The sequence below is a fragment of the Amblyomma maculatum genome, chromosome 1 (assembly GCF_055883805.1).
Source record: "Amblyomma maculatum isolate TAMU_Amacu chromosome 1, ASM5588380v1, whole genome shotgun sequence".
Classification (NCBI taxonomy): domain Eukaryota; kingdom Metazoa; phylum Arthropoda; class Arachnida; order Ixodida; family Ixodidae; genus Amblyomma; species Amblyomma maculatum.
Window position 1 is genome coordinate 237,456,584 of NC_139344.1, and position 27,777 is coordinate 237,484,360.

General features: G+C 46.3%; 1 protein-coding gene across 5 annotated transcripts; it reads right to left on the bottom strand.

Moving 5' to 3' along the window:
- Positions 1–443: 443 nt before the first annotated feature.
- Positions 444–27,593, bottom strand: LOC146205976 (uncharacterized). 5 transcript variants are annotated; one of them, XM_084590626.1, is made up of 4 exons: positions 27,372–27,593; positions 14,475–14,584; positions 7,931–8,072; positions 444–2,194 (listed from the first exon to the last, which is right to left on the bottom strand). In XM_084590626.1, the coding sequence occupies exons 2-4, from the start codon at positions 14,539–14,541 to the stop codon at positions 1,978–1,980; spliced, it is 426 nt and encodes a 141-aa protein (XP_084446752.1). In that variant the 5' UTR covers positions 14,542–14,584; positions 27,372–27,593; the 3' UTR covers positions 444–1,977. The 5 variants fall into 5 exon arrangements, with proteins under 5 accessions (XP_084446752.1, XP_084446750.1, XP_084446753.1 ...); XM_084590624.1 differs by lacking the exon at positions 27,372–27,593 and adding an exon at positions 24,296–24,418; XM_084590627.1 differs by lacking the exon at positions 27,372–27,593 and adding an exon at positions 18,969–19,073.
- Positions 27,594–27,777: the final 184 nt, after the last annotated feature.

The following is a 27,777-nucleotide window of genomic DNA, read 5'->3' on the forward strand; positions in this document are numbered from 1 at the left end:
TGCAGAAAATGTAGTGGCATTCTTTTGTGTTTGCATACCTTTACAGTGATCAAGGATGCGCTTCAATAATGTTTATTTGTATTTCTATTCTGAATTTTTAAGAATGCTGTAAATGCATAAATCCAACCCAGATAGCATTTAAGAACGCTCTAAGTACAAACCAAAGGGGCTCTTTTGATGGTGGAAGAGGTTTATCATGTTATTGTGTGTAGCTCCCACATGTAGCTTGTATTGCCAAAGTTGTCTCAAGCACAACCTTATTTTCACAAAATGAGTGGAATTGAAGTGGCATAGGCTTGCTCCTTTGAAATAAAACTACTAATGTACTATGACAATACACAGCACTAGCAGGCTGTAGTACTTATACACATTGTAACTGACATGGTTTGACTCTTGCAAGACATATACTACTGATCAAAATATGTACTTTGTGACAGCCATCATACATTTTTCATTCTTTATTCTTTTAAGGACATATAATTCAGTGATTGTGACTACTTCTTGCCTTTATTTACATACTTTGTCAGAAAACAACTCGTACAACATTTCCTCGTCATGTCACAAGCCACAATATTGCCTTCAAATGAAATGAAAAGAACCTTTTAATTGATATTTATTTTGTTCTATTCTACAACCAGGCAAGTGACCTCTTCTAAAGTTTTTAAATAAAATCAGAATCATGCATTGAAATGTGTTTCCCTTCTGCTACAAATTACAAGGTTTAAGTGTCCATGCTGTACTGATTGTGCTTGACCAGGAAATCATTAAGTGCCTGGCAGCTGTTCTGCCGCGTCTAGCTTTATTTTTGCGCGACCTCACAAGATAATATTTTAATTATTATAGATATATATGAACAATGACACATGTAGTCCTTTCCACTGTTACATAATGAGATCGCAAGTGGTATTAGATGTGTGAAGTGTCATGTCATGTGTATCACTGCCAATGGCTGGTTGTGAGCCAAGCTACAGAATTGCTTTCCTAATGAGTAAGAAAAGAAAGAAAAGCATATTTGTTGAGGGTGCGCAGCAGAAAATGCATTTAACAGCAAGCCTAACCAGTGCGGCAGAATTAAGAAATATCGAAATTACCACAGGCTTCTCATGGGAATAAAATGTAGTTGACCAAACCACAGAAAGTACAGCTAACTTTAGTGAAAGGGAATGAACTGACTTACCCTGTTGGGGTTACTCATGCTAACATAATGTGCAAGTTCATGTGCTCATTTTATACAGGAATGTTTACCAACTTTAATGTAGCCTGTTTCACTATATTATTAGCATAAAAAAATCTGTAGATTGTGATACACATGCATGTCTAGCCAGCAGTGTCTGTGCGGTCAACGACATTCACAAAGTGCATTTAATCAAGATGAAAAGTCATAAAATTTGACAGTACCCAACATGATGCACATCTGCTTGGCGAAACTTGTATAACCTTTGCTCACAAAGTGCAGTTACGATGCTTCTTAGCTTATGCTTTGTACACTGAGTTCATGAATGGTGCTGTTAAGACTGGTTCTTCAGACAAGTACTTCTTGCGAATTTTCACGAGAAGTGCCATCCTACTATATTCATATATCTACATGACCAAAGCTTGCATCCTGTAAATGTGCGATCATGTTGATTCTCACAGCAAGCTCAAGAGCTTGAACATCTGATGGCGGTAAATATTGAAATCCTGATATTACGAAATGGTTTTCCAGCCTAAAATCGGCAATTTGCATGTATCTTGTGTTGTGGTCTTGCTTTATAAAGCAATGCGTATCTCTCATATCAGTGACAATGTAGCAGTTTTCACTGTAGCTTGTACTTGCAGCAAGTATACACTTATGCCATTTACAATCAGACATGTGCTACTTGCAGTTTCTTCACACTTTTGCTCATGTTTGTGAGATTCATAGCACATATTTGCTGGAAATTTGACTCATGAAGTCACACAACAGTGCAGATGGGAGGGGCGTGCTGTGAAAGCAGGTTATGACCTGTTTACAACAAATGCCAAGAGGGCGCCCAGTAGCAAAATTGAAGCACTCGCAATGGATGCGCCCGAGCCACATGGTGTGTAATCGAAGCTCTCGCAATTCCAGTTCCGGGCCTTTCGAGAGAAATGCAGCAGCGTTTCATGGCTGACGTCTTCACAAGGTTTTTCATCGTGCAGCCTCCTGATGCACTGGTTTGCCCTCATCAGTGCACTGAAAAATCAAAAACAGAAAGAAGCCAAACTTTCATGTTCTGTTTATGCATGTGCACATTCAGAAAGAAGTGTCGAGAAATGATAAACCCCTAAATTAGCTGTTACCAAAAGAATGCCACCAAAGTCTGCCTTGTCCATAAGCTAGAACATGATTTCTGCAGACTATGCTCTAATGCCTGTGAGACTATAGGGAAAGTGTCTTTGTGCTGAAGTCCTTGGTTATCATTTGTAACTGTGAGTGATGTGTCACTCACTTTTCAGGTTCATTGCTTGTTCTCCGTATTTGACGACATGCTTCCACGCACCTGAATTTTAGGCAGTCCTGTCTTACAAGCATACTATAGCTATTCAGACAACATCTACCAGACAGGTATGTGAACTGAAAAAATTTGAAAAGCAGCATGCAATAAAGCTCAATTTTGGTAATTCTTTTATAGTTGCGCTGTTTGCTACCAATACAGTGTACAGGCCAAGGATTCCCTACTCCAGCATTCGATTGTAATATGCACTCTAATGAAAATAAGACCATTAGGAAAATAGGAAAAATATTGCTTTTTCTGAACTTTCTGACTCAGTTGTCAGCTGACCACTTTTCCTTTTTTAACTGACAGTCTTGTGTCCTTGCCTGGGATTCCTGGCTTTGTCATTCCTGTGTGCAACAGTTGGCAGTATTCACCAATTAATTAACATACTTATTTCTTAATGACCATAAAGTTCAAGATGTCAGATGTTGAGTGTGTATAAGAAGACTATAGCGGAAGTGTTTGTTAGTGTATCTGTCTTGAAAACAACAAGCTAAAATTTTTTTCAAGGCACCTTACTCTTTGAAGTATGAAACAGTGCTTAATGAGAACTTAGTGCAAGTACATTAGGCTTAAATATTGAATGTCTGCCTAATATATATATATATATATATATATATATATATATATATATATATATATATATATACATACAATCAAGACTTCCACCCTATTGCCATCCGTAGGCTCTTAGGGGCAAACTTTGCACAGTTTTTATGGTGGAAGTCATCAAAATATTTGGGGATGATATTATTTAATTATACCAGAAATTATGTTAATGAATTTTATAGACCTAATGTTGCATTCAACAAGGTACACCTAACAATGCTCACCAATTAGCTGTTCATGTCCAAATGCACACTAGCAGAGCTGTCAGAGCACGCTCTCCGAGATCATCAATGGAAAAAGGTGGATGGCAGAAAAGCTATTCCAACATCATTAGCTGCTTTGATGGGTTTATGACCTGTGCTATTGAAAATATGTTGTAGATGCTCAAGTATGTGCTAAGCTACTTCTTGTGCTACTTTAATTTGTGTTCGATCATGCAAGCATTAGTGTTTTTGGATAAGTTCTGATACTTATAGGTGGAGCTTTACTAATTGAAACTTGCCTAATTTGAACTCCCAGTCAATTCAAAGTGATGCCGTCACTACTGCTTCATCAAAATTGCATTTCAACAAGAAATAAAGGCCTGTTATTTAAGCGTACGAGTGTACAGATTAGTTAATTCGAATAGTCCATGCAGCCAGCCTTGCCTAGTCCAGGTTGGCTAGAGTATTTCAAAGAATCCCACCACGAATCTTTAAAAAAAAAAAAAAAAGGTTTTTTTGGGGTGCGAAGGCAGCTTCTGTAACATAATATTTGTAGTGTTGGTGTGCATCAGAACATGAATATCGTTTACTAAGCTGGTTAGCTATTTTCTGATATTTTTTAAACTGTACAGAAAGGCGCCTGCTGGTCGTAAAGAGAGATTTGTATTCGGCCGTTAGTTATAGACATATCAGTTTCTGAATTCCCTCCGCGCTGCAGCTGGATAAATTTTGGCGACCTCTTGCTATAAGATGCACACTTTCGAAATTCCCGCGAGCGTACGTTATTCCATGGCGACAGTGCCTTGCGATCTCTGTCCGTCCTGCGCTGCGGGGGGCCATTCTGGAAATTCTGAAAACTGATATGGCTATTCAAAACGACTGGCTCCAAAACTCTGATTGCAATCAGCTGCAGGCGCTTAACTGAATATACTAGTTCAAAATTTTGGTTGGTGTAGAGGGTTTAACGTCCCAAAGTATATTCAGGCTGTGAGAGATGCCGCAGTGGAGGGCTCCGGAAATTTCGACCGCCTGGGGTTCTTTAACCTGCATTGGCATCGCAGAGTTCACGCCCGCGCCTTGCTTTTCGCCTCCACCGAAAAGCGGCCGCCGCGGTCAGGATTTCATCCCGTGTCCTTGGGTTCAGCAATCCAGCGCTGCAACCACTGAGCTACCGCGGTGGGGAATAGTCTAGAAGTTATCAGAAAGTTAACCTAGCTATTTTCTCATGTTTGCCAACGCTGGTATTATTTTGCCGCAGAATACGCCCATACGCTTCAAAAATCTGATTTTAAAAAATTAGTGGCGGGCTTTTTTAAAAAGCAACTCTTGTCCAGCAATATGTGCGCCAAATTGCCCGCCCAATCATGGATCCAAGTTACGAAGAAAGCCTTCTTTCTAGCATGCTGTAGTCATGCCTGGTGGAGCGGTTACAGCGGGGGCTGCTCAATCAGTTTATTTCTGGATTATTGTGTGTGTGTGTGTGTGTGTGTGTGTGTGTGTGTGTGTGTGTGTGTGTGTGTGTGTGTGTGTGTGTGTGTGTGTGTGTGTGTGTGTGTGTGTGTGTGTGTGTGTGTGTGTGTGTGTGTGTGTGTGTGTGTGTGTGTGTGTGTGTGTGTGTGTGTGTGTGTGTGTGTGTGTGTGTGTGTGTGTGTGTGTGTGTGTGTGTGTGTGTGTGTGTGTGTGTGTGTGTGTGTGTGTGTGTGTGTGTGTGTGTGTGTGTGTGTGTGTGTGTGTGTGTGTGTGTGTGTGTGTGTGTGTGTGTGTGTGTGTGTGTGTGTGTGTGCGTGCGTGCGTGCGTGCGTGCGTGCGTGCGTGCGTGCGTGCGTGAAGGAAAGCAGCCAACAGTCGGCGAGGCCAAGGAAAGCATTGGGGATGGTACTTTGTGTCTTTTTTTTAATGTACTTGGATAATCACACAAATTAGGAATGTAATCTGTTTAGGGGAAAGATAATTAAACACAAAGTAGAAGAAAAAACAACCTTCCGATGGTGGGAACCGAACCCACGACCTCCGAATATCGCGTCCGGTGCTCTTCCAACTGAGCTACATCGGCCGCTGTCCCCCCTGCTACTTGCTTTGGTATTTATGTTGTCTGTATACGAACCTTGAGAGTGTTCACCCTCAGCCATAGCGGCGGACGTGGAACGTATATATATATATATATTGCACAAAAATAGTGCTTCGCCGAGTGACAGAGCGTGTTAGCAATGCACCGTCTACAGTCGATCCCGGATATATTGAACTCGATAGTTCGATAATTCGATATATAAAACATGCCATCGCAGATGAGCATCTGTGTAATGCAGAAGTGTGGATACGATGCAACCACTACAGAAGCGCGCTTTCTGCAGCGACGTGCTGCCCGCCGACCCACCCTCATTACCACACCGCTCTTCGCGAATGCGGCGAACCGCGAGACGTGCGCGCGCGCATCCGTCGCCTCCGAACAGGCATCCGTCGCCTCCGAACAGGCGTCGAAAAAGAGCCCACTGGGTGCGCCTTCACGTGCCGCTCCGTGGGCGTTAGCGTGCGTGCCAAATATGAGGCAGGGACAGACCTGAGCGTCAAAGTTCGCTCTACTCGTGTCTTGTGAAACAAGTGCCGTTGGTGCCTGGCCTCACATCAAACCTGCAGTGGACAGGGCTTTGGGAAAATATATCGAAGATCATAAGATGTACAATTCTGTTACTGGTATTTGTAAGCGCAATAATAACGCAATTAAAATTAAGGTACAGCTGATTTCCGCACCGCCTTCAGCAGCGAAGTATAGCCACGCGAGAACCGCTTCAAGCCTTCGGTCAGCTGTTCTGGCTTCACCGGTGCACCGAAAGCCGGCTTTTCCGCATGACAGCAATGTCACGATTAAAAAAAAAAAGAAGAAGAAAAAAAAAACGCCAGACCGAAGGTCACTTTCTAGCGGACCCGACGTTCACTACGTGACGTGGTTAGTGCAGCACGGTTAACGTGGTTAGCGTCGCGTTAGCGCTGTCAGCAGGTGCCATGAGGCCGCGCAGCCGGCCCGGCTCCATGCACGAAGAATTGTTAGGGAAAGCGCCCGCTGGAAGGAACGACGCTAAGTTCGATATATATCGAATCTCCACTGAACGGTAGTTCGATAAACGCGAACAATACTGCTATACTTTTGCACGGAATTGTAAAGAGGTTTTGAGAATTCGATATATCCAGGTTCGATTTATGAAGGAGCGACTGTACACCAAGACCTCTCTCAACCTACTCTCAACGATTTATCAGAAAAATACTTGTCATGCAGAAGGGTGGTATCATCTATTATAAACGCAACAAGCGAAAAACATTTTCTTTAAAAATATATACACAACTTGTCACAAAGTTGCTTGTCTGTGACACAAAGCAACGTTTGAAAGAAGGTGTGCGTTCGGATAAAAATGAAAGACCACGAAGCACGAGAACAGTAGAAGCTGGAATAGCTGGGGCAGCGACGCGCATTACAACGTGGGTGGGACAGAGACCACGTGACACCTATGCGCCGCAGAGTGACGCGACTGACCTGCGAGGTGCTTCTTTTAGGAATCTAGGCAAGTTTTAAAGATACCTTAAAATGGCAGGAAATGACGGGAAAAGACAGGACAAGTCACGGCTTGTCCAGCTGCCTTGCCCTAATGTGAACAAGAAACCCGCACGGGTTCCGAAACGCCATTTTTCTTTTGACTTGGTTGGTCACTGTTACACTGTTCTTTCTACTGCTGCAGCATCTGACCAGACAAACTTTCGTCGAACCTTGGGCTACATCTAGTTTACTGCAGATTGAGCGCATTTGTGTCACGACGAAGAAAATTAACGCAATAGTAACCGTGGTTACTGTTCTGTAATTCCTCAGTTACTTTTCTGGGGCTGTAATTAGTTACTGTAACCGCATTTTTAGACGGAGTAATTGCAATTGCAGTCGGTTACTTTTCTGTAACGTGTACAAGACTGATATAAAGTTTAACCTCACTGGGCGCGACATGTTGACATGCCGCTAGGTTTCGCTATATAGAGAACTAGGTATAGTCTCGCTTTTGTCCGAGAGCAGCCATAAAGTTCCTCATGTGACAACGGCGACGAGTCACGGTGTTACCTTCCCTGTCCCGCCTGCGCTGCGGTGCTGGGCTGGACTGAAAAGGTGACGTGGCACTCGCGTCATCGATTGGTAGCGCTGGGAGTAGAGCTTCGAACGCGGGTTTTTTGAAAGCACGTGTCTTTTGCCGCGAGATTACCAAAATTTGTTGAGCCACAACGCCGAGGAGAATCGCGTTTTCGAACATTTAAAAATAGATATGGCTATCACTAATGGCCCGGTACGAATATCTGGTCTCAAGTAGATGATTAACTGTAATGAGTATAAAGTTAATAATCGGAAATTAGTTAACCAGCTCACTAGTGACCAGTATTACACAGTTTACTCATCTCCGCCAGCACTGGTACTACTGTGCGGAAGAAGCTGCCTTCGTATCTTAAAAGGCCTGTTTCTATATTGGTGGCTGGCTTCCTTGAAACACATATGTGTACACTGCATAATGCACAGAGGTTAGGAAGAAATTATTGAAATAATTAATGGTATTGAAGAAAGCTTATGATGAGACGGAAAACGGACGGCCTCACCAGCAGGCGATCTCCCGACTCCTGGCATGGTCGTGGGGGTCATCGTAACTCCTGCGAATTTCGTTCTCGAACTGATGCTCGCAATCTTGCTTGGTTCGAAAGTATTCGAGATCGTGACATGCGACCGCAATGCCAACCGCGGCTGGGAAGAAACAGAAAAGGAAGGATTTAGCTTCACTGGAAAAAAAAAACTCATGAACGCCAAGCCATCTCAGCTCCGGATACAACACCGTCACTTCAAAACGAAAGTAGTCGTTCACTACGGATCTACTCCTAAGGGTTCGCGAAACAAAGTTGTACATAATGCCTTGATAAAAATTAATTGCGTTTTCGAGGGTAATGGCCTTCTGTATGCACTACTGTGGTTCACATTTCAATGCGCTTTCTTATGCTCTCACGTCTCACGATTTCTCACTTTCGGCACATCGGACGTTTAGGGTAATAGCAACTGTGTATACTTGTTGCAGCATACTTATTTCTTCCAATTACCGCAAATTTATTTTTTGTTTATGCTAGAGATCACATCGAAGCTTCTAAACAGCAGCTTCATGCTTCCCCGAGAGGTAAGCGTGAGATCTTGCTTGCGACACAGCTTCGTTTGAGGTCCCAGCCAGCTGACAAGACTGCTACTTGGCTCATATTCGTTCTGCAATGCCATTTTGGAGCAGGTAAATCCCAGCCTAAAGTCCTGTGTTACTGAGTCTGTAGGTTCGTATCGATATCTCACAGTAACGCTATTTTCTAAAGGTTCGCACTCATATCATTAATTATCTAATTTTTGTCCAAGCGCTCGGCGCATAAAAAAGATGGCGTTGGGGAGCACAAACATTTTTTCCCACCCTTCCCCTTCGCCGCGTTCTGCTCACAGAGATGCTCATGGGATCTACAACGTACGGGAGAGGGGGGCACTTTAACTCCGCCTTTAAGGGCATGACTCTAATATATATAACACATGCTCATTAGCGTATGCAGTCGTAGGTCATCAGATTATATGAAAGACCACCAGACGTTAATATGAAGTTGCGCTTTGACCAAGCCATACTACATGCCCGCGTGTATGACTCGGGATCAGAGGTTCCTGGAAAGCTGCATTCAGATGTCGCTCTCCCATCTCAAAGTCGAAGCCCGAGTTGGCAGCGCAGTCGGCCTCTCGTGTGTTCGGTTGAAGTCACACAATCAGTCAGTGCACGGCCATTTCACCAGCCAACTAGCACCTGTCTGAGGCATGCCCGCAATTTTTCTCTCGCAACGCCAACGCCTGATTCTTTGGGAAACAGGGCCCTTAAAGCTATCGTAATAATTTCGAAACGCTCTGAAAACGCTTGAAACGAACACAAAATGCTACTCATTGATCCCTACATAATTTACAGGTTGTACCACGCTTCGTTTTTTGTTATAATAATAATAAATAATAATAATTGGTTCACAGGAAAGGAAAGGCGGAGTATCTGTCACAGAAAGGCGCAGTATTTGTCACACTTGTTCCATGGACACCTGAATGGCGCCTTAAGGGAAGGGAGGAAGGTGGGAATGAAAGCGGAAAGAGAGAAAGAGGTGCCGTAGTGGAGGGCTACGGAGTAATGTCGACCACCTGGGGTCTTTAACGTGCACTGACATCGCACAGCACACGGATGCCTATCCGTTTCGCCTCCATCGAAACGCAGCCGCCGCCGGTCGAGTTCGAACCCGGGTACTCCGAAACAGTAGTCAGACATCTTAACCACGGCGCCACCGTGGAGGGGCTTTTGCGCCGTGAAAGAAAAAGGAATGAGCTTTTAAACAAGATTGTATAATTTGTGACATTTTCTCACCGCAGAAGGTACCGGTTGCGTCGTTGCCACGAACATGTCAGACATCGAACGTGCGAACATCAACACAATCGAGAGGTGGCGTTTACAAAGCGTCTAGAAAGTATTTCCCCCGCATTTTATACTCAGCAGATCTAGAGAACGTCTGCATGAGCAGGAATGGTGAAGGAGGTGGAAAAACTGCTTGTAAGATCAGAAGGATCTCGGAGGGTCTTATGTAAAAGGGATCTCAAACCCTCTCTCTCCACATCCGTGCTCAAATGTGTATGGACTGCATGATTACGAAGCAGGGAACATTTTTTATTCCTGTCAGTGATGCCAGAACATTTCTTCTATATCGTTTCGAAAATTCGCAGCAAGTTTTAGAACGAATCATAACAGGAGGAGGAAGATGGGAGGAAAAGCAGGGAGGTTAACCGGTAAAGGAACTGGTTTGCTACCCTGCACTGGGGGAGAGGGGTAGGTGGGTATAAAAGTTGTAGGTGAGAGAGGGGTGGGTGATGACAGTACAGTCACATCACATCACGTCACAGTCCATATCACGTAACATAAAAAATCATAGCCTTTCGATCACGAATCATAACACGTTTTCAAAAATCAAAGGCGGAGAAAAATAGTAAGTCTATCGCACTACACAAAGCTAGAACTGGTGTATTCTGCTCACTCGTCAACTCTCGCCGATTCGGCCGGTCCGCACCGTGTTAAGACTGACCAAATTGTCAATATACTCGCGCGATATTATTAAACATTTGAAAGGCTGTACTTGTCGCCCATCGAACAGACAAAATTTGTTGTTCTTATAACATTATTGTAAATTTTCGTTTCGGCCGTTTGCAGAGCAAGAATTGTTGCTTATTATTTTCACCCATTTCGTTGACTTCATGCTTAAATTGTAATTAAAACTCGTGCTTCTATAAAGTGTATTTAAGGCATGTTTACCTGCAATAATTTTATTCACATTTATTTAGTTTTACTAAGTCTCCGTCGCACCAGTTAGTAGGCTGCTGAGAAACGCTACCTTTTTCCTCGATATCAAGAGTACTTACTATAAGATGGAGGCTTCGCGAGAAAGATTTCATACGTTACAAGTGCCGATCGACGCTTTGTTTCACTGGGGGCTGCTTTACGTCGCATACCATCGAGCACATTGGCAGCGCTTGGAGATCACTTTTTCAGGTGCGTGTGATAAATGAAAAGAAAAGAAAAAAAAAACTTTTTAAACGTTACCTCGGCCCTTTGTATAAAACGATGGGCAAAGCAGTCAGCCAGCCTTTTCTCCCTCCATCTCCATTTCCCTCTCCATCATCATCATCATCATCAGCCTGACTATACCCACTGCAGGGCGAATGCCTCTCCCATATTTCTCCACTTAACCAGGTTCTGTGCTAGCTGCATCCACTTGACCCCTGCGAACTTCTTAATCTCATCCGCCCACCTAACTTTCTGCCGCCCCCTGCTACGCTTTCCTTCCCTTGGAATACAGTCTCTTACCTCAAGCGACCATCGGTTATCCTCTCTAAGTACTACATGCCCTGCCCATGCCCATTTATTCTTCTTGATTTCCACTAGAATGTGTAACTTGAGTTATTTCTCTGACCCACTCTGCACGCTTTCTATCTCTTAATGTTACCCCTACCATTTTTCGTTCCATAGCCCTCTGGGTTGTCCTCAACTTAAGTAGAACTCTCTTGGTTAGCCTCCACGTTTCAGCCCCATAGGCGAGTACAGGCAAGATGCAACTGTTGTATACTTTCCTCTTGAGCGATATAAGCTGCTAGTCATATTCTGCGAGTGCTTGCCAAATGCGCTCCATCCCAATCTTATTCTCTCCACCTGTGCTCGAATCACCATGCAGTGACCCCTTCTCGATGGAGCCAAACTTTAAGCCCTGGTTGGGAAAAGACCTGCTCCCCACACGAAACCATAATAAAGTCTGGGCTAACTGGTTCAGCATTAGCCGGATGAAAATGTGTTAGTTTTTAAGCATATACAGCTTGGTGGCTCGTTAAAATGCCACCAACGTACTGCTCCTCGAAAGTGCGACATCAGGGTTCTGTTAAAGGGCGGACAATATTTCCACCGGAAAGCATTTTCAGTGGACAACCTTAACAACAGTACACTGCGTTTTCATTCTTATAACATATAGCCATATTGATTATTGTTTCATAACATGGAGTCTCACTTATCATTCGCACATCGTACCGCATTAACACTCACAAAACCACGCCCGGCGCATTATAATTTAGTGAATACAGTGGCAACATTTCAGAATTTTTCTAAGATCCTAATATTCTTCCTATCCGACCTCGACCACGTATACAAGTAAGGAAATCTCGCGACAGTACAGCACTAAACATTTATTAAAAAAAAAAAAAATAGGCGGGTGTGTGTGCGTGTGTGTGTGTGGGGGGGAGGGGAGGGGGGGTAAGGTAAAGGCGGGGTTCGTCGAGTTCTCAGCGCGGCCTCCGTCGGCTGAAGCCGAGGCCCAAGCTCTCTAAGCCAAGTATGCTTGGGCCGCGAAGTCGGAGCTGCACAGCGCCGCCTCCCAATCCACCCATGCTGGTTTCGTGTTATGGGCTATGATTGTCTTCGTAAGCTCACACCATAAGATAAAAGTCGAATTTTTGTCCACAAAACTGAGTTAGCATATAGTCTAGTTGGGTTATTATAGTACCGTGTTTGTAAGCGCCTGAGATGACAGTCATCTGATTTATCCATCCCTCAGCAGGTCCCGGGAACGTTTCCCTCGCTAAGCGGACGTGTCGGAGTATTTCACGACCTTTTTGTTGATGATCGTAATCTTCTTACCCAGATATTCTTATATCAGAAAAATGTCACTATCGAAATGTTACTATGCACTTATCGAGGAGTAACTTCCCTCTCCGGAAAGTCCGCACTAATTGTGGAATTTTTGAAGCTGCATTAGCGCAATTTAAACTATAAAACAATACACCATTGGACATCAAGTCTGTGTTTCTGAAGTTGTAATTTCTGGTGGAAAAATACACAATGAATTCTTAAACCAAATATTACAATGAAGTGCTCAGGCCTTATCGCAAGACACTTGCATGAGACTGCCGAACAAGGAATGAGAGACAGAAGAAGTATTTAAGGACTGAATAATAATCTACATATCTCTAACACAATTACAACCGTATGACAAGAAACCGTGCTTGTGTCGATTTTTTCTTTTTCTGTCACCTTAATGAAATCATCCCATTCACAAAACACAATTTAGTCCAGTACACTATGTTTTCAGTGGTGTCTACACAGTACATTCTTGAATTTTTTTCTTGCATTGCTTTTGTTTAAGATTGATTGATTGATTGATTGATTGATTGATTGATTGATTGATTGATTGATTGATTGATTGATTTCTTCAATGTTCTCGTACTTGTAAAATTATCGTTCATGATTACATATCAAAATTCATAAATAAGGATATGAGTCCTTTCTGCCGCTTTTGCGGCGAGAAAGACAACTTCGATCATATGATCTGGGCTTGAAAAGCCCATAAGCCTCCCTCAGAAATCTTGCCTGATCCCTCTAAAGAAACTTGGGATAAGCTACGGTCCAGCGATGACCCTGACATTCAGTTCAAGGCCGTAGAATGGGCCGGCGTCGCCAAAGGTCTCCACGGCCTGCGGCACGCTAGCTAACTTCCCTCTATTCCTCAACACTTATTCACAATAAACTTTTATCAGCCTCAGTCAGTTCATTATTTTTCTAATTTAGGTAAGCATAAGTTCCTTGATGATTTTATACACTATATATCAATCGCCTGTAGTTATCGGTTTGGTTTCGTTTATGGGTTTTAACGACCCAAAGCGACTCAGGCTATGAGGGACGCCGTAGTGGAGGGCTCCGGAAATCTCGACCACCTGGGGTTCTTTAACGTGCACTGACATCGCACAGCACACGGGCGCCTTGCTTTCCGCCTCCATTGAATAATGGCCGCCGCGGAAGGGATTCGATCCAGCATGGTTACAGCAGTCGAGCGCCCTAACCACTGCGCCTCCCCGGTGGGTCTTGCAGTTATTGTATTTGTTTTAGCGCATTATGTATTCTAATCATGCAATAGTAAAAGTACTGTTTTATCACTACTGCGCTCTTAGATATAATTTTACTTAGTAAGAGGTACCGGTATGTGCTTCATTGTGGGGCTTCTTTCTGTATTTATGAACGTACTAATTTTATACGATTACCCGCTGTGGTGGCTCAGCGGCTTTGGCGTCCGACTACCGTCTCCGGAGTCGCGGAATCGAATCCCGGTCGCGGCAGCCGCATTTCTATGGAGGCGAAATGCAAAATTCCTGCGTGCTCTGCGATGTCAGCGCATGTTAAAATTACAAGAGGTGGTCTGAGTTAATCTACTGCCTCATGGCCCATGTGTCGGTTAGGAACGGCAAACCTTACTTAATTTACAATTATAATTGCTTATCTGACAAAAAAAAAACTTGAAACTTGAGGAAAAAGGATCAGAAAAAGGAGAGATAACGCGAGCTACATTTTCATGAGCTTTGCTATAATTTCTCAGACGCAAAAGCAGCCATGAACTTTTTTTCCAATGCGCAAGTGTTCGATGGCAAAATTTTAACAGCGGCGCTATATAGATACGTTGCACAACCACGAAGAGCAGTGAACATCTAACTCTGCTCTTTGAGGCAGTCCCAAGCTTTTCGCAACGCCGTATATATTTGGCACTAAAACCGTAGTGGTTGAGGGCATTAACTTACCAAGCAGCACCGCCACGGTGGCCAACAGCAGGCTACTGCAAGACAGCATCCGGACGGGCCGCGTCATGGCGCCTCCGCCTTCGCTGACGATCCCCTCGGTTGCACCCAACCTGCGGAGAGCACCCGTTTCTGTCAGCGGCCTTTCGACGACACTCATGACTGCGCAGTATGTGTTGCTTCATGGGAACGAAATGCTTGCATTCCTCGCTTCTGTTACTACGCAGCTGCTCCCAGCCAGAAGTCGATGCACCGGCGCAGAAAGCAAGGTATACGCGAGCGCCAGCTACAGCGACCTCTTCGTATTTTATTCGTCCAATAAGGAATAAATTAGACAGAAGACCAGACAGCCGGATGCGGCCGAGGTATAGGAGGGATGGCTCGTATTTATCAAAATTTTAAATGTCGTGTCGTGTTCGCTCTGCTAGCTCATTTTTCGGTACAGCCACCACATGCTATCCTGTTCAACTGCTGTGCCGCCCGCATTCGCACATGTTCAAGCTCAGTGAGTGTGCAGTACTCTAGGCAAGTCGGATCGGCGTTGCACCGCAGGAATTTTAGGCTCGTGTAACACTCACGCGGAGGCACTTCGACAGAATAGCTTTCTGTCAGGCCGCGGTAGACGTATCAGGTGCCGTAGAAGCATTGTTCCCCGCCACAGCAGCTGAGCTTGGTGGAGCGCACGAGGAGGGATAGTCGCATAGTGCTGTCGTCATCGTAAAAGAAGACCGAGCGAAAGAGCTCCGTACAGCTGTCGCGAAACTGCATACAGATGCGGCTGTGTACCGCGCTGCCTACAATGCGTTTGTCGGCGTCTTCCCAGCGCGCATGCCATCCGTTGACAACAAGGCGTGCACGAAGCGAGAGGCTCGAAAAGCGTGCATGGGGTCGTCACGTGACACCAAGGGTGAGCGTGTGCCCCACCCGGAGTAGGTGACAGAGCGAGAGGCATACCTCCTCTCACCCCATGCTCCCTCTCACCCGTGGCTCAATCAAGAGCAAGGCACAGCTACACATGATTGGAGGCGGAGGGTGTCTCAAAAACAGTTATTCCGTAAAAATTAACAGCGTACCTGTTTGTTTCTCATAATGAATACGATAACATTTGAGTTCCTATCACACCACAAAGCTCGCGTTCTCTGTAACGAAATTCCCTGATTAGTCGAGAGGTCACGTGACCTTGCAAGGTCATCAACACCTCAACCAATCACTGCTCAGCGATCAGGTTACCAGGTCACGTAACCTGATCGTTGATTGATTGACGAGGTGTATGACGTTACGAACCCACGTGACGAGGCCGAGTTGCCAGATTAAGTGAACGAGCACTGCGCTGCAATAAAATAAACTTATAGTAGTAACGTTGCTTCTAATGCTATCGCATTCGACTCCAAGGAGACTTCAGCGTTTTCAAAATTGTTTCATTACTTAGATTCGCGTGGATTGAGCACTAAATCAGTCTCGCTGAGGCACGAACAAGAGCAGCCACAAACTTTGTTAAACTTGCTCACATCGGCTAGCGTTGTTAGTGAAATAACACTGTATGCAGGGCTGCACAAACAACGCCACGAAGCACACTGTCGGATATCCGTTAGTTCCACGATTTTACAAAGGGGTGAAGGGTGCTGCCATACTGGGGAGCTGGGCTGTTATCGTAGCACAGGAGAGTGTTGACCACTTCCCCCCTTAACAGCCCAGTCAAACCTGTTTCTCAAGGTGGCGCATTGGTACAAGGGAAAATGAGTTGCTCAGCGTTAGCTAATAAGGAACAACTGCGTTGTCAGTATCCAGAAGGAAAGGGGCTATGAGGGACGTTACGTAGTAATGACAGCGCGTGCCGAGGGAAGAGAAAAAATTCCCCAACCGAACGGTGTCGAAGTCGCCGCATCATACCCAAACACGTGCGTCGCCGTGCACTGGCGCGAGACCACGACCGATCGGCCTGGGCTTCCCTTCGCATCTGCGACCTCGCGCGACGGCGTTCGTGCGGCGATAGGCCGCCGAGTGCCCGTCGCCACGGCAACGTAGTCACTCGACGAGGTCGAGCGTGGGTGCCACGGAATATTTTGGTGGCCATGCGTTCGACGCTGGTATGTCATGCATCAGGGAAGCCGGCCCGCAACATGTCGCATTGCTCCAACTCGTTCGCGGATGTTGCGCAATTTTGTTTATGCGGGTGTTGGCCCGGCACCACACCATGCTGTGCATGCGCAAAATGTGGGCTCACGCAACTGCATACGTGCAATGCATACCAGGGCCCGTATTCCGAGTTTGCGTCGTTATCGAAGTGTCGCTATCTCACGTGACCTCTAGTCATCTGAAACGCCGGAACCGGAAAAGGTGGCAACATTATGTTCCTTTGTTTCCACCAATCAGATGACTCGAGGTCGGGGAGATAGCGACACTTTCGATAACGACGCAAACTTGGAATACGGGCTCTGGTATCTTAAGAAACTTTTTTTCCTTGTACTATTCATGTTTCTTTTTCTTTGCTTTCCTTTCGGTCGGACAGCGTGCGGCCCAGTTTTGTGCACACACCGATGCTACTCTGATGTTTGCCGAGTGTTCAAAGCTGCCTACCTATACGTGAAGAAAAGCGTTCCTTCGTAATACAAAGCACTATTTTTACGGGCCAAAGTACCAGCAGCGGTTTTGGCTGGTGTTTTCCCTTGCAAATGAAAGGGTTTTATTGAAGGAAAGCCAAGACGATTGGATACTATGCAGGCTCCTCCCGATCAGAATATTTAGCGTTCCGTGCATTTCAAGTGCTATCAAAATGTTTCTGCATCGGCGGCAGAAACGTTTGTGCCGTTTATTTCTGATTCCGCAGTCGAGCGGAATTATCTGTTGTTCGGCACAGCCCTGTTCAGTGTTGGCAAGCACACGCGCAGGGAAGAAACAGTTAATTGGCTCAGCCACAAGCGCCTTCGAGAATGCATGGCCTTTTGCCGACGCCCCTTGTTGCGCCGTAAAAAGTGTCGATTATCCAGCGTCGAATGCCAAACTTCTTGGCGTGCGCGGTGCCCTTAGCGGTACTTTAATCCCTCACCGAACGTTGTATAATTGAAAGGCCTCTTCACACGGCATCACGTTATGTGTAGCTTGAGAATGCAGAGTGGTCCCGAATATTATGCTGTTATGTTTTAAAGTTCTTCGATATGTGCAGGGTAGAACGACAGGAAGAAGATGGCTACAGAGAACTGAAAAATGGATGAGGGAGGGGCTGTGTTCGCAAGCCGAGCCAACGTTTCGACAAGGGGACTTGCCCAGGCCCAGACGAAGACAAGTCCCCTTGTTGAAACGTTGGCTCGGCTTTCGAATGAGGCTCCCCCCCCCCCTCAACCCTTGTTCAGTTCTCTTTCATATCGATATGCGCAGGTGGGATATGGGAGAGCATAGAAATGGTTAAAATACACGAAGCTCAAAAAGATAGAGAAGCATGCACAATCAAACGAACACATACGTACGGCTGGTAGCATCGGGTGACAAAACTAAAAGAGTCCTGCAGATACTTTGGTATATACTCGATCTTTCGTTATAACCGCACTGGTTGGTAGGCAACCAGCGTTCAGGGGTTTGAAGCGTGGTACCTGTATACAGTTTTAAGGAATTAAGGAATATGTTTGCAGCGCAGAAAAACAATATGGCAGGATAAAATAATAAACAGAATGGACCAGGCTTTAGCCAACGTGAGCTGCTTTTCTCATGCACTCGCAATTAAATGGAATCACCTGAGTTCGAGACATGTAAACCCGCGCGCGCGCTAAATTATGCTGACAAGAGCTCGCTTGGTTAATGCGGGCCATGCAGGAATGAAAAGTCCGTACAGAGCTTCAGAAGCGTGACTGCCACGTGCCGTTGCACAGCACGCGCGAACGTAAACAACCTACCAGCGCACCGACATTTGGTTTTGACCCCTTCAACGACACACGCGCCGTGAACACTCAGCGCGCCGAATGAGAATGAACAAAAGTTCCAAGCTGGCACGCGTGGACAGCGGACACATATACCACGCTGAAAACAATGAAAATACTTTACTACCATAATATAAATTATAAATGGGAACACAGCTCCTTGCGCCAAGGCCGTGCTCTTCACGCGCTGTCAGTAAAGCGCTTCAAATTGAAAACAGGTAAAAAAGCGCGCGCAAGCCGACTGTAAAAGTGCCACCTTTCTTTTTTACCCTTCCTCTTCTGGTCAGTACTCGTCGGGGGAAAAAAAAAAAGAGAAAAACTAGAAGGATGGACAGCAAGAAGGAAATCCTTTACGCAAATACGCATGACTGCTTCAAGACGATGACGCCATATACGCTCAGGGAGCGATGCCCTCGACGCGACAGGTAATGCGCTCACATCGCCCAGTAGACGTGGATCCCGCGTGGGATTTCCTGCTCGCCCAACGTGCGTGCCCTGCAGTTATCCGAACAATGACTTTCGCGCCTGAGTCCGCCGGCAGCCTGACCCGACTCCATGAAGTGGGAGGCGTGTGCTCGGTACGCACCGGCTTGGTTGACGGCGTCCGATCCCCGGTAGTGTCCGCGACCGCTGGCAGCAGGCGCAACAGCAGCAGCAGCTCGGAACGGGTTCGCGCAGTGCGCCGCCGAACGAGGCCGCTTGACCGCCTTACCTGGATGCCGCGGACGAGCCGGGGAACCGGCCGGGCTGCCGACGCCCGCGCGGCCCGCTCCAAGGCCAACGGCGCGCTGGATGCGACCGCCGCCGGAAGTTCCCGCTAATCGTCCTCTTGTTACGCGAGGCCGCCTAGCGGTGCGAGTAGCGGCCAGAATCAGTCGGTGTTGTCGGTAAACACTCATGGGATGCACTATTACGCCACGCGCCCCACAGGCATTGTGCGCACCCCGGCGCCCCCACTAAGCGAACCAAACTAAGTGCGCCGGTAATTTGAATATTAGCGGATTTAATCCATAAGCTATCCCAAAGTTCCGACTGAGTTTACAGGGAGAGTGGCGGTGTCTTCGCCCCCGATAGCCTATCTATAGGGCCAAAAATATGGCTCCTTAGGCGAGGAGGGATCAATTTAGTTACTGTGTGTGTGTGGGGGGGGGGGGGGGGGGGGCAGCTGGCGTTGCGTTTTGCTCAGTATGTAGATATATAGCACACAAAAAAGACAAGGAAGGAGCAACGTGACGCTGCTGCTCTTCTCTGTTCGTACCTACTTGTGCAGCCGCGATGATCACATTGTATTTTTGTGACGTAAAGCCAGAGTGTCCAAAGAGAGCCATTTCACGGGGTGTGTTTCGTCTGCACAAGGTGAGGCAAACTATATCTCCAAACATTTCACCCCAAGGAACCCAAGCCCCAGAAAAAGGGAAAGCTTGCATGTCCTCACCGGTGTATCATCGGTGTGTACCACAGGCGACATACAGGGAGCGAAGCACTCACCTCCGCATGCGAGTTATATGCCCAACCACTAGGGTACCACTGCGGTTACTTACTTGTCCAGTGGTGCTCTCCTGAAAGGAGAGAAGTATAGGGCGGAGCTGCCACTGACTCCAACTGACAGAACACACCTGCTCGCTCCAGTTCTGTTCACAGGCACACTGAAAGTGTCAGTGAGAGGAGAGGGAAATGTTTTTGAAAGTGCGTGTGTGTGTGTGTGGGGGGGGGGGGGGGAGGGGGGGGGGCATGAGTTATATATTAGTTCGGCCTCGTATGTTTAGGAAGGGCTTCATTTAACCCGATTTCGTCGGATATTTACACCTGATGGGAGTTCTTCAAAATCTGATTAAGCTCAATTTTTATAACGAAGATCTATCTTTAGGTCCGGATTGTCAGTGTACACGTACAGATGACGGCAGAGCACGAAAACTAGCCGATGTAATGTGAATTTTTAAGCTGATATTAAACCTCCCTGAATGCTTGTTTTTTACGGCGTGATTTGGGTAAGCTCTTTGTGTATGTATAAAGTATGTATGTACCAGTGCATCGTAGAAGCGAAAAGCTCAAACATAGGCGTTGTCTGGTCGTTTTACTGGCACTATTATATCAAATCCTACCCGTGATGACGAAATGCTGTTCCAAGGCAACTGCCTTGGAATAGCCGCTCTGATGCTGATAGCCGCTCTGACCTTTTTAGTGAATGACGACAGAACCTGTCATCAAAAGCACCCACACGAACAGTTGTATGGTATCTTGTCCCATGAGTAGCGTAACCAGAGTGTGTCTAATCTAATTCGAGTGCGGCCAACTCGATGGTGGCCTCCAAATTGAGATGGGCTACCACCAAAATTTTGCCCCCCTGGAGCTTCAAAATTTGACCTCCTCAGAACTCGACCAAACTCGATTTCGAACCTAATTTGAGTATGGCCACCTCAATGGTGACTTGCTAATTAAGGTGGGCCACACCCAAAATTTAGCCCGCTTAACCCTCGAAATTTGACTTCCTTCGAATTTGACCAAACCTGATGTCTAACCTAATTTGAGTACGGCCAACTCAATGGTGACTTCCAAATTTAGGTGCCCAACCCAAACTATGGTTCCTTGACTTCCAAATATGACTTCTTACTAATTTGACCAATAGAAACGGCAGCTAAACAACCGTAATAAGCAACGAAACGCAGAACTCATAACAAAATTACTAATTAGGCATGGAACTCGCAGTTGCCTCGCATTTCTTCACTTAAGCAGATTTAAGTGCCCCCCTCTAATTTTGGAGTGCGCAGAGCTGGGCTGTATTCGATTCGTATTCGATCTGTTAGTGAACCTACGGTCGCGTTCGATTCGCTTTGGAAAAAGTACTATTCGCCCACCCGTAGATAGCACAGCGCAGTCGACGGTGACTAGCGTCAGAAAAGAGGCGATACGTATTAACACAGTCCTTGAAGGACTCTGGTATTATTTAGTAAGCTGGTTAACTAAGGTATCGTACCTATAAATTCTGAACAATTTGCATTTTTCAACGGGAGGTTGTTTATGAACACAATTTTCCACGTATCCCAAGATTGCTCCATAACAACATATCTGCATATCTCTCCTCGGGCAACTCGTAGGCTTCTCACCTATTTATTGCTAAAAGCACTCCCCATTGGTTTTCTATGGCAGAATTATTAGCAGCTCGGTGCCAGCGCAGAAGAAACTTTAAAAGCAAAATTTTTCTGCGAATTAAAAGATTATACCATTGACATCACTAGGCTCGCAAGCAATTTTTTCTATATTCTACAGTTGCGTCAAAATAAAGACGATGTCCGAGAAAGCTCAACTTGAATAGTTAACCGTATAGCTATTACAGATAGGCCCTTCATTGTAGTTATATAATGGCGAACTGCAATCGGCGATCCGGAGTAGCTCTCCGAATCCGCGATGGAGCAAGATGTCTAAGGAGTCTATAGGGACCAGCCGTACCGTCTCGCCCAATCAGAACGCGCACTGCACAGATGTAAATCCAAGTCGCCCATTGAAACGTGCTCTTCAGTTTAGCGGAGGCAAGCAAACGCCCTCTGGATCGCCTATTGCAATAGGCTATAAGGTCAATAGCTAAGGTTTTCTTTATTTAATTACGTAATTATCTAAATGTCTGATTTCACTGAGGCGCCTAATTGAAATGATAAAAAGATCACTATTAGATTTTAGTGAAATAGTTCAACGATTGATACATATCGCATGCTTCCTGATGTCTGCCAACAGTACAGTGCCAAAAACTGCCTTCTTTCTTCAAAAAAACTATATTTTAATATTTCCGAAAGCATTTGCTAAAACGCCCAAATATTATGCAATCGCATTCCAGCAAGCACACTTGGAGCTATTTAAAGAGACATTTAAAGGCAGAAGTTCTGAAGACAGGCGGAGAATCACTTCTGTAGTTAGTCCAGAATTGCAGGTGTGTCCATCTCACCTTCTGCGTCAGAGGTACTGTGTTTCCATGGCTCAAAATCTCGCCGACAATCTCAAGGGAAAAAAAAAAAAAGAAAAAGAAAAGCTCAGAGCATTTTTCACTTCCTTCACTGCCCTTTGTTCCAGTAAACGTAACTCGCTGACGCGCTTCAAGGACTGTGCGGAATGCGCCCATCGACGGCGCGCCGTATATATGTCGCCCTATAGTCACGCTTCCGCGGCAATGGCCGGGTGTCCCTGTCCCTGAAACGTTGCGCGCGATGCCTTTTTCAGGGTCACGAGCACGCACCGCTACAGTGACCTGCCATTGTCAGCCCGCCGCCTCATTCTGCGGCTGGGGCGGCACACCACTGGCAGTCTAAGTGCTGACAGTTTTTTTTTTTTTTTTTTTTTCTGCCATCTGCTTGCAAACTCGCTGTCTGCTGCCTCGCTGCCTGCTGCCTCGCTGCTCCTGAAGCCACGTCTCAATATCGAGTATTTCCAATATTAGATTTCCATCTTCGATCTTTCTTTGGCGAAATACGAGGAAAGACCGCGTAATAGCATCGTGTAGAAAAGTACCTTCACCTCACAACCGGTCTCTGGCTACTAATGAAATTCAGCAAATACCATCGCGCCGTCTCAGACTGGAAGGAAAAGCCGACCTTTTTAGTTCCTGGCTATTTGCCAACTCATGGAGCTACAGTGACGACAGTGACGAAAGGATGGAGGAAAATATGAGCTATTGCCATTAATCAAATAAAAAACACATAGATGTTAAATGTGTGTACTAAGCATTCAGACTCTATCAGATGGATACTTATACCAGTCTACTGAAATAAGTTCAGTCACTCTAACGTTTCGCGGTCATAGGCCGCCGCAGACTATACATCCCGCCCACGGCGGCCGCGTTCTTGATAGAGGCCGACCGCAAGGCGCCTTTGTGCTGCGTGATGTCAGCACACATTAAAGAACCCCTGGCGGTCGAAATTATCCAGAGAACACTACGGCGTACCTCGTAGTCTGAGGAATTTTGAGAAGCTAAACACAATAAACCAAACCAAACATGACGCATTTAGTAATACATTCTCTCAGCTTACTGTGGTCGTCCAACAGCATGAACGCTAACACCCACTCAAAATAACCCGTAAATACTCACGTACGCACGCTCACAACAACTCGCATCCACTCACAACGGCTCACAGCCCCTTATCTACACTCACGTACACTCGTTCGCACTCACACTCATATCCGCTCACAACCACTCACATTCATGTCCACTCACTCGCACTCACACCCGCGTCACAATGACTGCTCTTATGAGTGAGTGCCCCGATGTATGACGCTATCCCTTCCTTTATGTTACCACGGGATATTGAAAGAATTTCAGTAGTCAAGAGCTGTCCCTAGGCGCACAAATAATCCCGCTAGGTCGGTTAGACATTCGTAACTCCAAAGTCAGACCTCGGATTTCTTTTGGTGTTGTTATAACATAATTATAACATTGTATTTCGGCATTAGGCTATATAATATAACCGGTCCCCATGACAGCTTTGCTTTGGCCCCTACTTTTGTAGCAATTTACTCAACATTTATATTTTGTAATGCATTTCTGTCATTAAATAAAATAAAAAACTGAAACGCGCTCGCGCGTACACTCAGCATGCGCGCCTGCACAAAATATTTTCTTTTTTTTTTTTCGCATCTTGTGAACCAAAACGTCGCACAAGTTCATTTTCAATTAACGGTTATGCGTTTTTTTTTTTTTTGCTTCTTCTTTCTTGTTTCGAACTTTCAATAGACCGCGATACCATTCGCATCACATCGTTCATTCTTCGCCGAAAAGCGCAAATTACCGAGCGAACTGATCCGCGCCCTTTCGCCGTCAGCATGAAACACCCACTCCCGCGTAATTGCATCCCCCTGGTTGCCACACAGCAAAAATAAAAAAGCCCGACGAGCTCGCCTTCCGCTTAGACGACCTTGGGGAGGACTTACGGCGTTGTGGTTTTCGGCGCGTCCCTGAATGGGCCAATGAACGACACAATGCACATATTTGTGTACGAGCTCACTTGGCCACGAGGCCCTGCATGCGATGAAAGAAAACACAACGTCATATGCGTGCCCCACAGAGAGATAAAGAAGACCAACAGTAGTGCGCCGTTTTCTCGCGAGAGCCGCCGTGGCGTCGGCATGCGTGCGCCGGACGCCCACCCACGCGCGTGCTTCGGCATGCTTCCTGCTTCGCTTCCTTCCTTCCTTCTCTTCATTCGCCGAAGCTCCTCAAACAGCGGCGTGAGGGACGCAATCGCGGAAAGTGGCTTTCCGCATTTGTCCGATGGACTTGGCGTGAGCTGCGCGAAATACGTGTAGACGCGTGCATGCATACATGTTGCTACACGGGATCCCGCGCTCGTGGACGACAGGCTCGGTGAGAACGCGCTGTGCGACTGCCTCCTTTGCAGAGGACGAAGACGCAGATGACGCGATGAAGCAATCCGCTTTCCGCGCTCTTAAGCTTCTCAAGAAAACGCGTCCGCGAAACACAATTGGAGCCTTTGAAGATGGACTCGCACGCGCTTTGTCAGCCATCATGAAGTTGACGTTTAAATGTGTTCGATCGTTCAGCATTACCCTTGTGCCGCAGGGAAAGATTGTGATGAGAACGTAGATTCCTCTCATAAAGCACTCATATAATCGTTTTTTTTTCTTTTAAAGCAACCACCCCCCCCCCCCCCCCCCCCCATGACTTATGGCGAATTGCAACTGACGATTCGGAGTGCTCTCCGATTCCGCAGAGATGCAAGTGTGTCTATGAACTGTATATCATCGCGGTACAGCTCAGTGCTTCAATCCAAATCGCCCGTTGGAACAGCTCTTCGATTTTGTGGGGCAAGAAAAGTTGCTTCGGAACGGCGGTTGGAATCCGCCATTAGTAAGACAGGGGCTACGCCCCGCTAGCGTCGTGACTCTTAAGGCTGCTCAACCACGAACTAAACGTTAGCATTCACTTTAAACCGCGTAAGCCACACGCAAACAGAAGTGGTGGTGTCGAGAACAAACATCACAAAGTTGGACGTGCCATAGCGTTCGTACGTGTGGCAAGAAATACAAACACGTTGAAGTCAACGTAAGGTTGATAGGCATTAAAGCGGCTCTTCCAGACCCACCGTTCCCCACAATAAACCACAGGCGGATGGCAAACCGCAGGCTGTTTGTACGAAAGTTAAGGGCTGCCTGGGCAAATTATATATGTGGCGTGTACTGCATGACTATGCCCGTACTCTCCTGTGCCACCGTCGGTGATAGGAGCGTAGGAGCACACCATGTATGTGCGAGCCATCCTGATTGTCCAAGATTGCCCTTAACTTTCGTAGAGCTGGTAGCGAACAGATGGCGAAACGGAATTCAATCACGAATGCCTTCAGTCAATTGCAAACTGGTCGGCGAAACCTCCGGCCCGTTTGTTGAGGAAGCCGCTTCCATGTCTGTTGCGACCTTTCGCTTTTATAAGGCAGGAGGAACTTGCCCGGAACTTAACCTCGAACTTCCTTCAAGCGTTGCAAGAAGTCTTCAAGAATTCTAGTGGTAGGTATTGCGCAACAGATGTGGAAAAAGCAGGCGCAACAGAATGTTGTTGCTTTTCCTTGTTTCTCTGGTCCGTCCACGTGTGTTGCGCTGTTGCTATACCGTAATCCTGAGACAACTTGCCCAATAAGTGTCTTTTGCACGCGTGTAAAAGAACCAACAACCGTATAGGTAACAACCTCCCACAGCGCGGCGTTTTTTCTTTTCGTCCCGAAGTTAACAGCGCTTAATACTTCATTTGCCCACTTAACTGAAGGTCCCTGGTTGCATTTGAAGTAATGTTTATTCTATCTCTTCCTCGAGCTCTTTTGCGTAGAAGCCTGAGTTTTGTCCCCCCCCCCCCCCCCCCCCGAGTGACGCAAATCAGCTCAAGAGTACGCACACACTTTTGGACATAAACACGAGGAAATAACGACGAATGGACGCGTAGCTCAAAAAATGCACGCTCGTTAATTTCCTGCGCTTGCAAGTGCGTACACGGCAACCTTTTCGCCTCTTGCGCCGCGCCTTAGGTCCGAACGGAAACGGGTGCGTAAACAAGAGAAGGTCGTTTGTTGCGCAGTAGCTGAACAATAAAGAAAAGCACTATGGTTCGTCACCACTCGCGAAGTCAGCGGAGCGCTCGATTTCACGAAGACACGCATCAAGGGGAGAGAGCAAACCATATGCACGGCAGTCGACCACGCATGACGCGAGACAGTAGAACGTCCTTCCCCTCCTTTCCACATGTACACCCCCATCGAGTTTGATTCCGTGTACGTGTATAACATTTTTCTTTGGTGCAGTAAGATTGGAAGCGTCCATTCACATACTTGCGTAAAGTCTTCACATGCGTCACTCTGGCACTGATAATGCATATTTGGAGCATATTTTGGATCAGAAGAAGGGTAAACGTCATATGGCCCCGCAGTAACATTCCGACAATATTTATTACAGTCGCCAAAAAGTTAGCCAGACCTGGTGCGTAAGTGAGCAGAACTATTTTTTAGGTATACTTGGTCTGTACATTAGCTCATACGATGTGTAAATTTGTGGTTAATTATATATAGGTTACTTACAAACCCGATATGAAGTAGTTCATATACGATACCGGAACGACTTTTCCTTTTAAGTAGATCTCGTGTACCTGTTTGGCCCAATATTACTCTCATACTCTTAAAACACCGTGTTGCAAATAACATCACAAAGGTTGCCCTCGGCACTGGGTGTTTCGAAATTTACGCTCTTTTTTTTCTCTCTCTTTCTCTCTCTCTTTTTTTTTTTTTTTCGCCGGCATCTTAAGGTTGCCTCTCCTGTGAACGCTGGACTTAAACATCGCCTGCCTCTGTAATGAGAAAACAAACAAGTTCTAGACGGGAGCAAGAGAACTGGCATGAGGGCCCTGTCAACAGCGACAACAGGTAACGCGGGGAGATGCTGCTAACCTACTCGAAGTTCTGGTCTGACAGCGACTCCTTCCGTCGGAGCGCACCGTTGTGAAGCTTACCGTTTGGTGCACTGGTGCCAAGCTCGTTGCGTCCGTTTCCAGCTGAGGGCAACGATTCTCAACCGTTTGATGTCAGCGCGTCAACACCGGGGCGCCGCGTAGTCTTCGGCATGCACACCGCTGTCGGTTGCGAAACGTGTTGCCGCCTGTCCAGCGGCCACCATTGGAACAGCCCGGCCCTGACGTGACGCTCGCGTCACGACTGCGCAGAGGGCGGGGGAACGTCGTCCGACGAGAGTGTGAGCCGTCGCTGCTACAAAGTGGCCGCCGGCACGTCGCTCTTTCCACTGAAAGGGAAACGAGTATGCGTTCGCACGGGAAAATTCTTTCAGGCACCGCCAAAACAAATACCTGCAATACTTTGGTCCGGGCCGGCTGGCTCGTATATCCGAAGAGCACGGCTCAA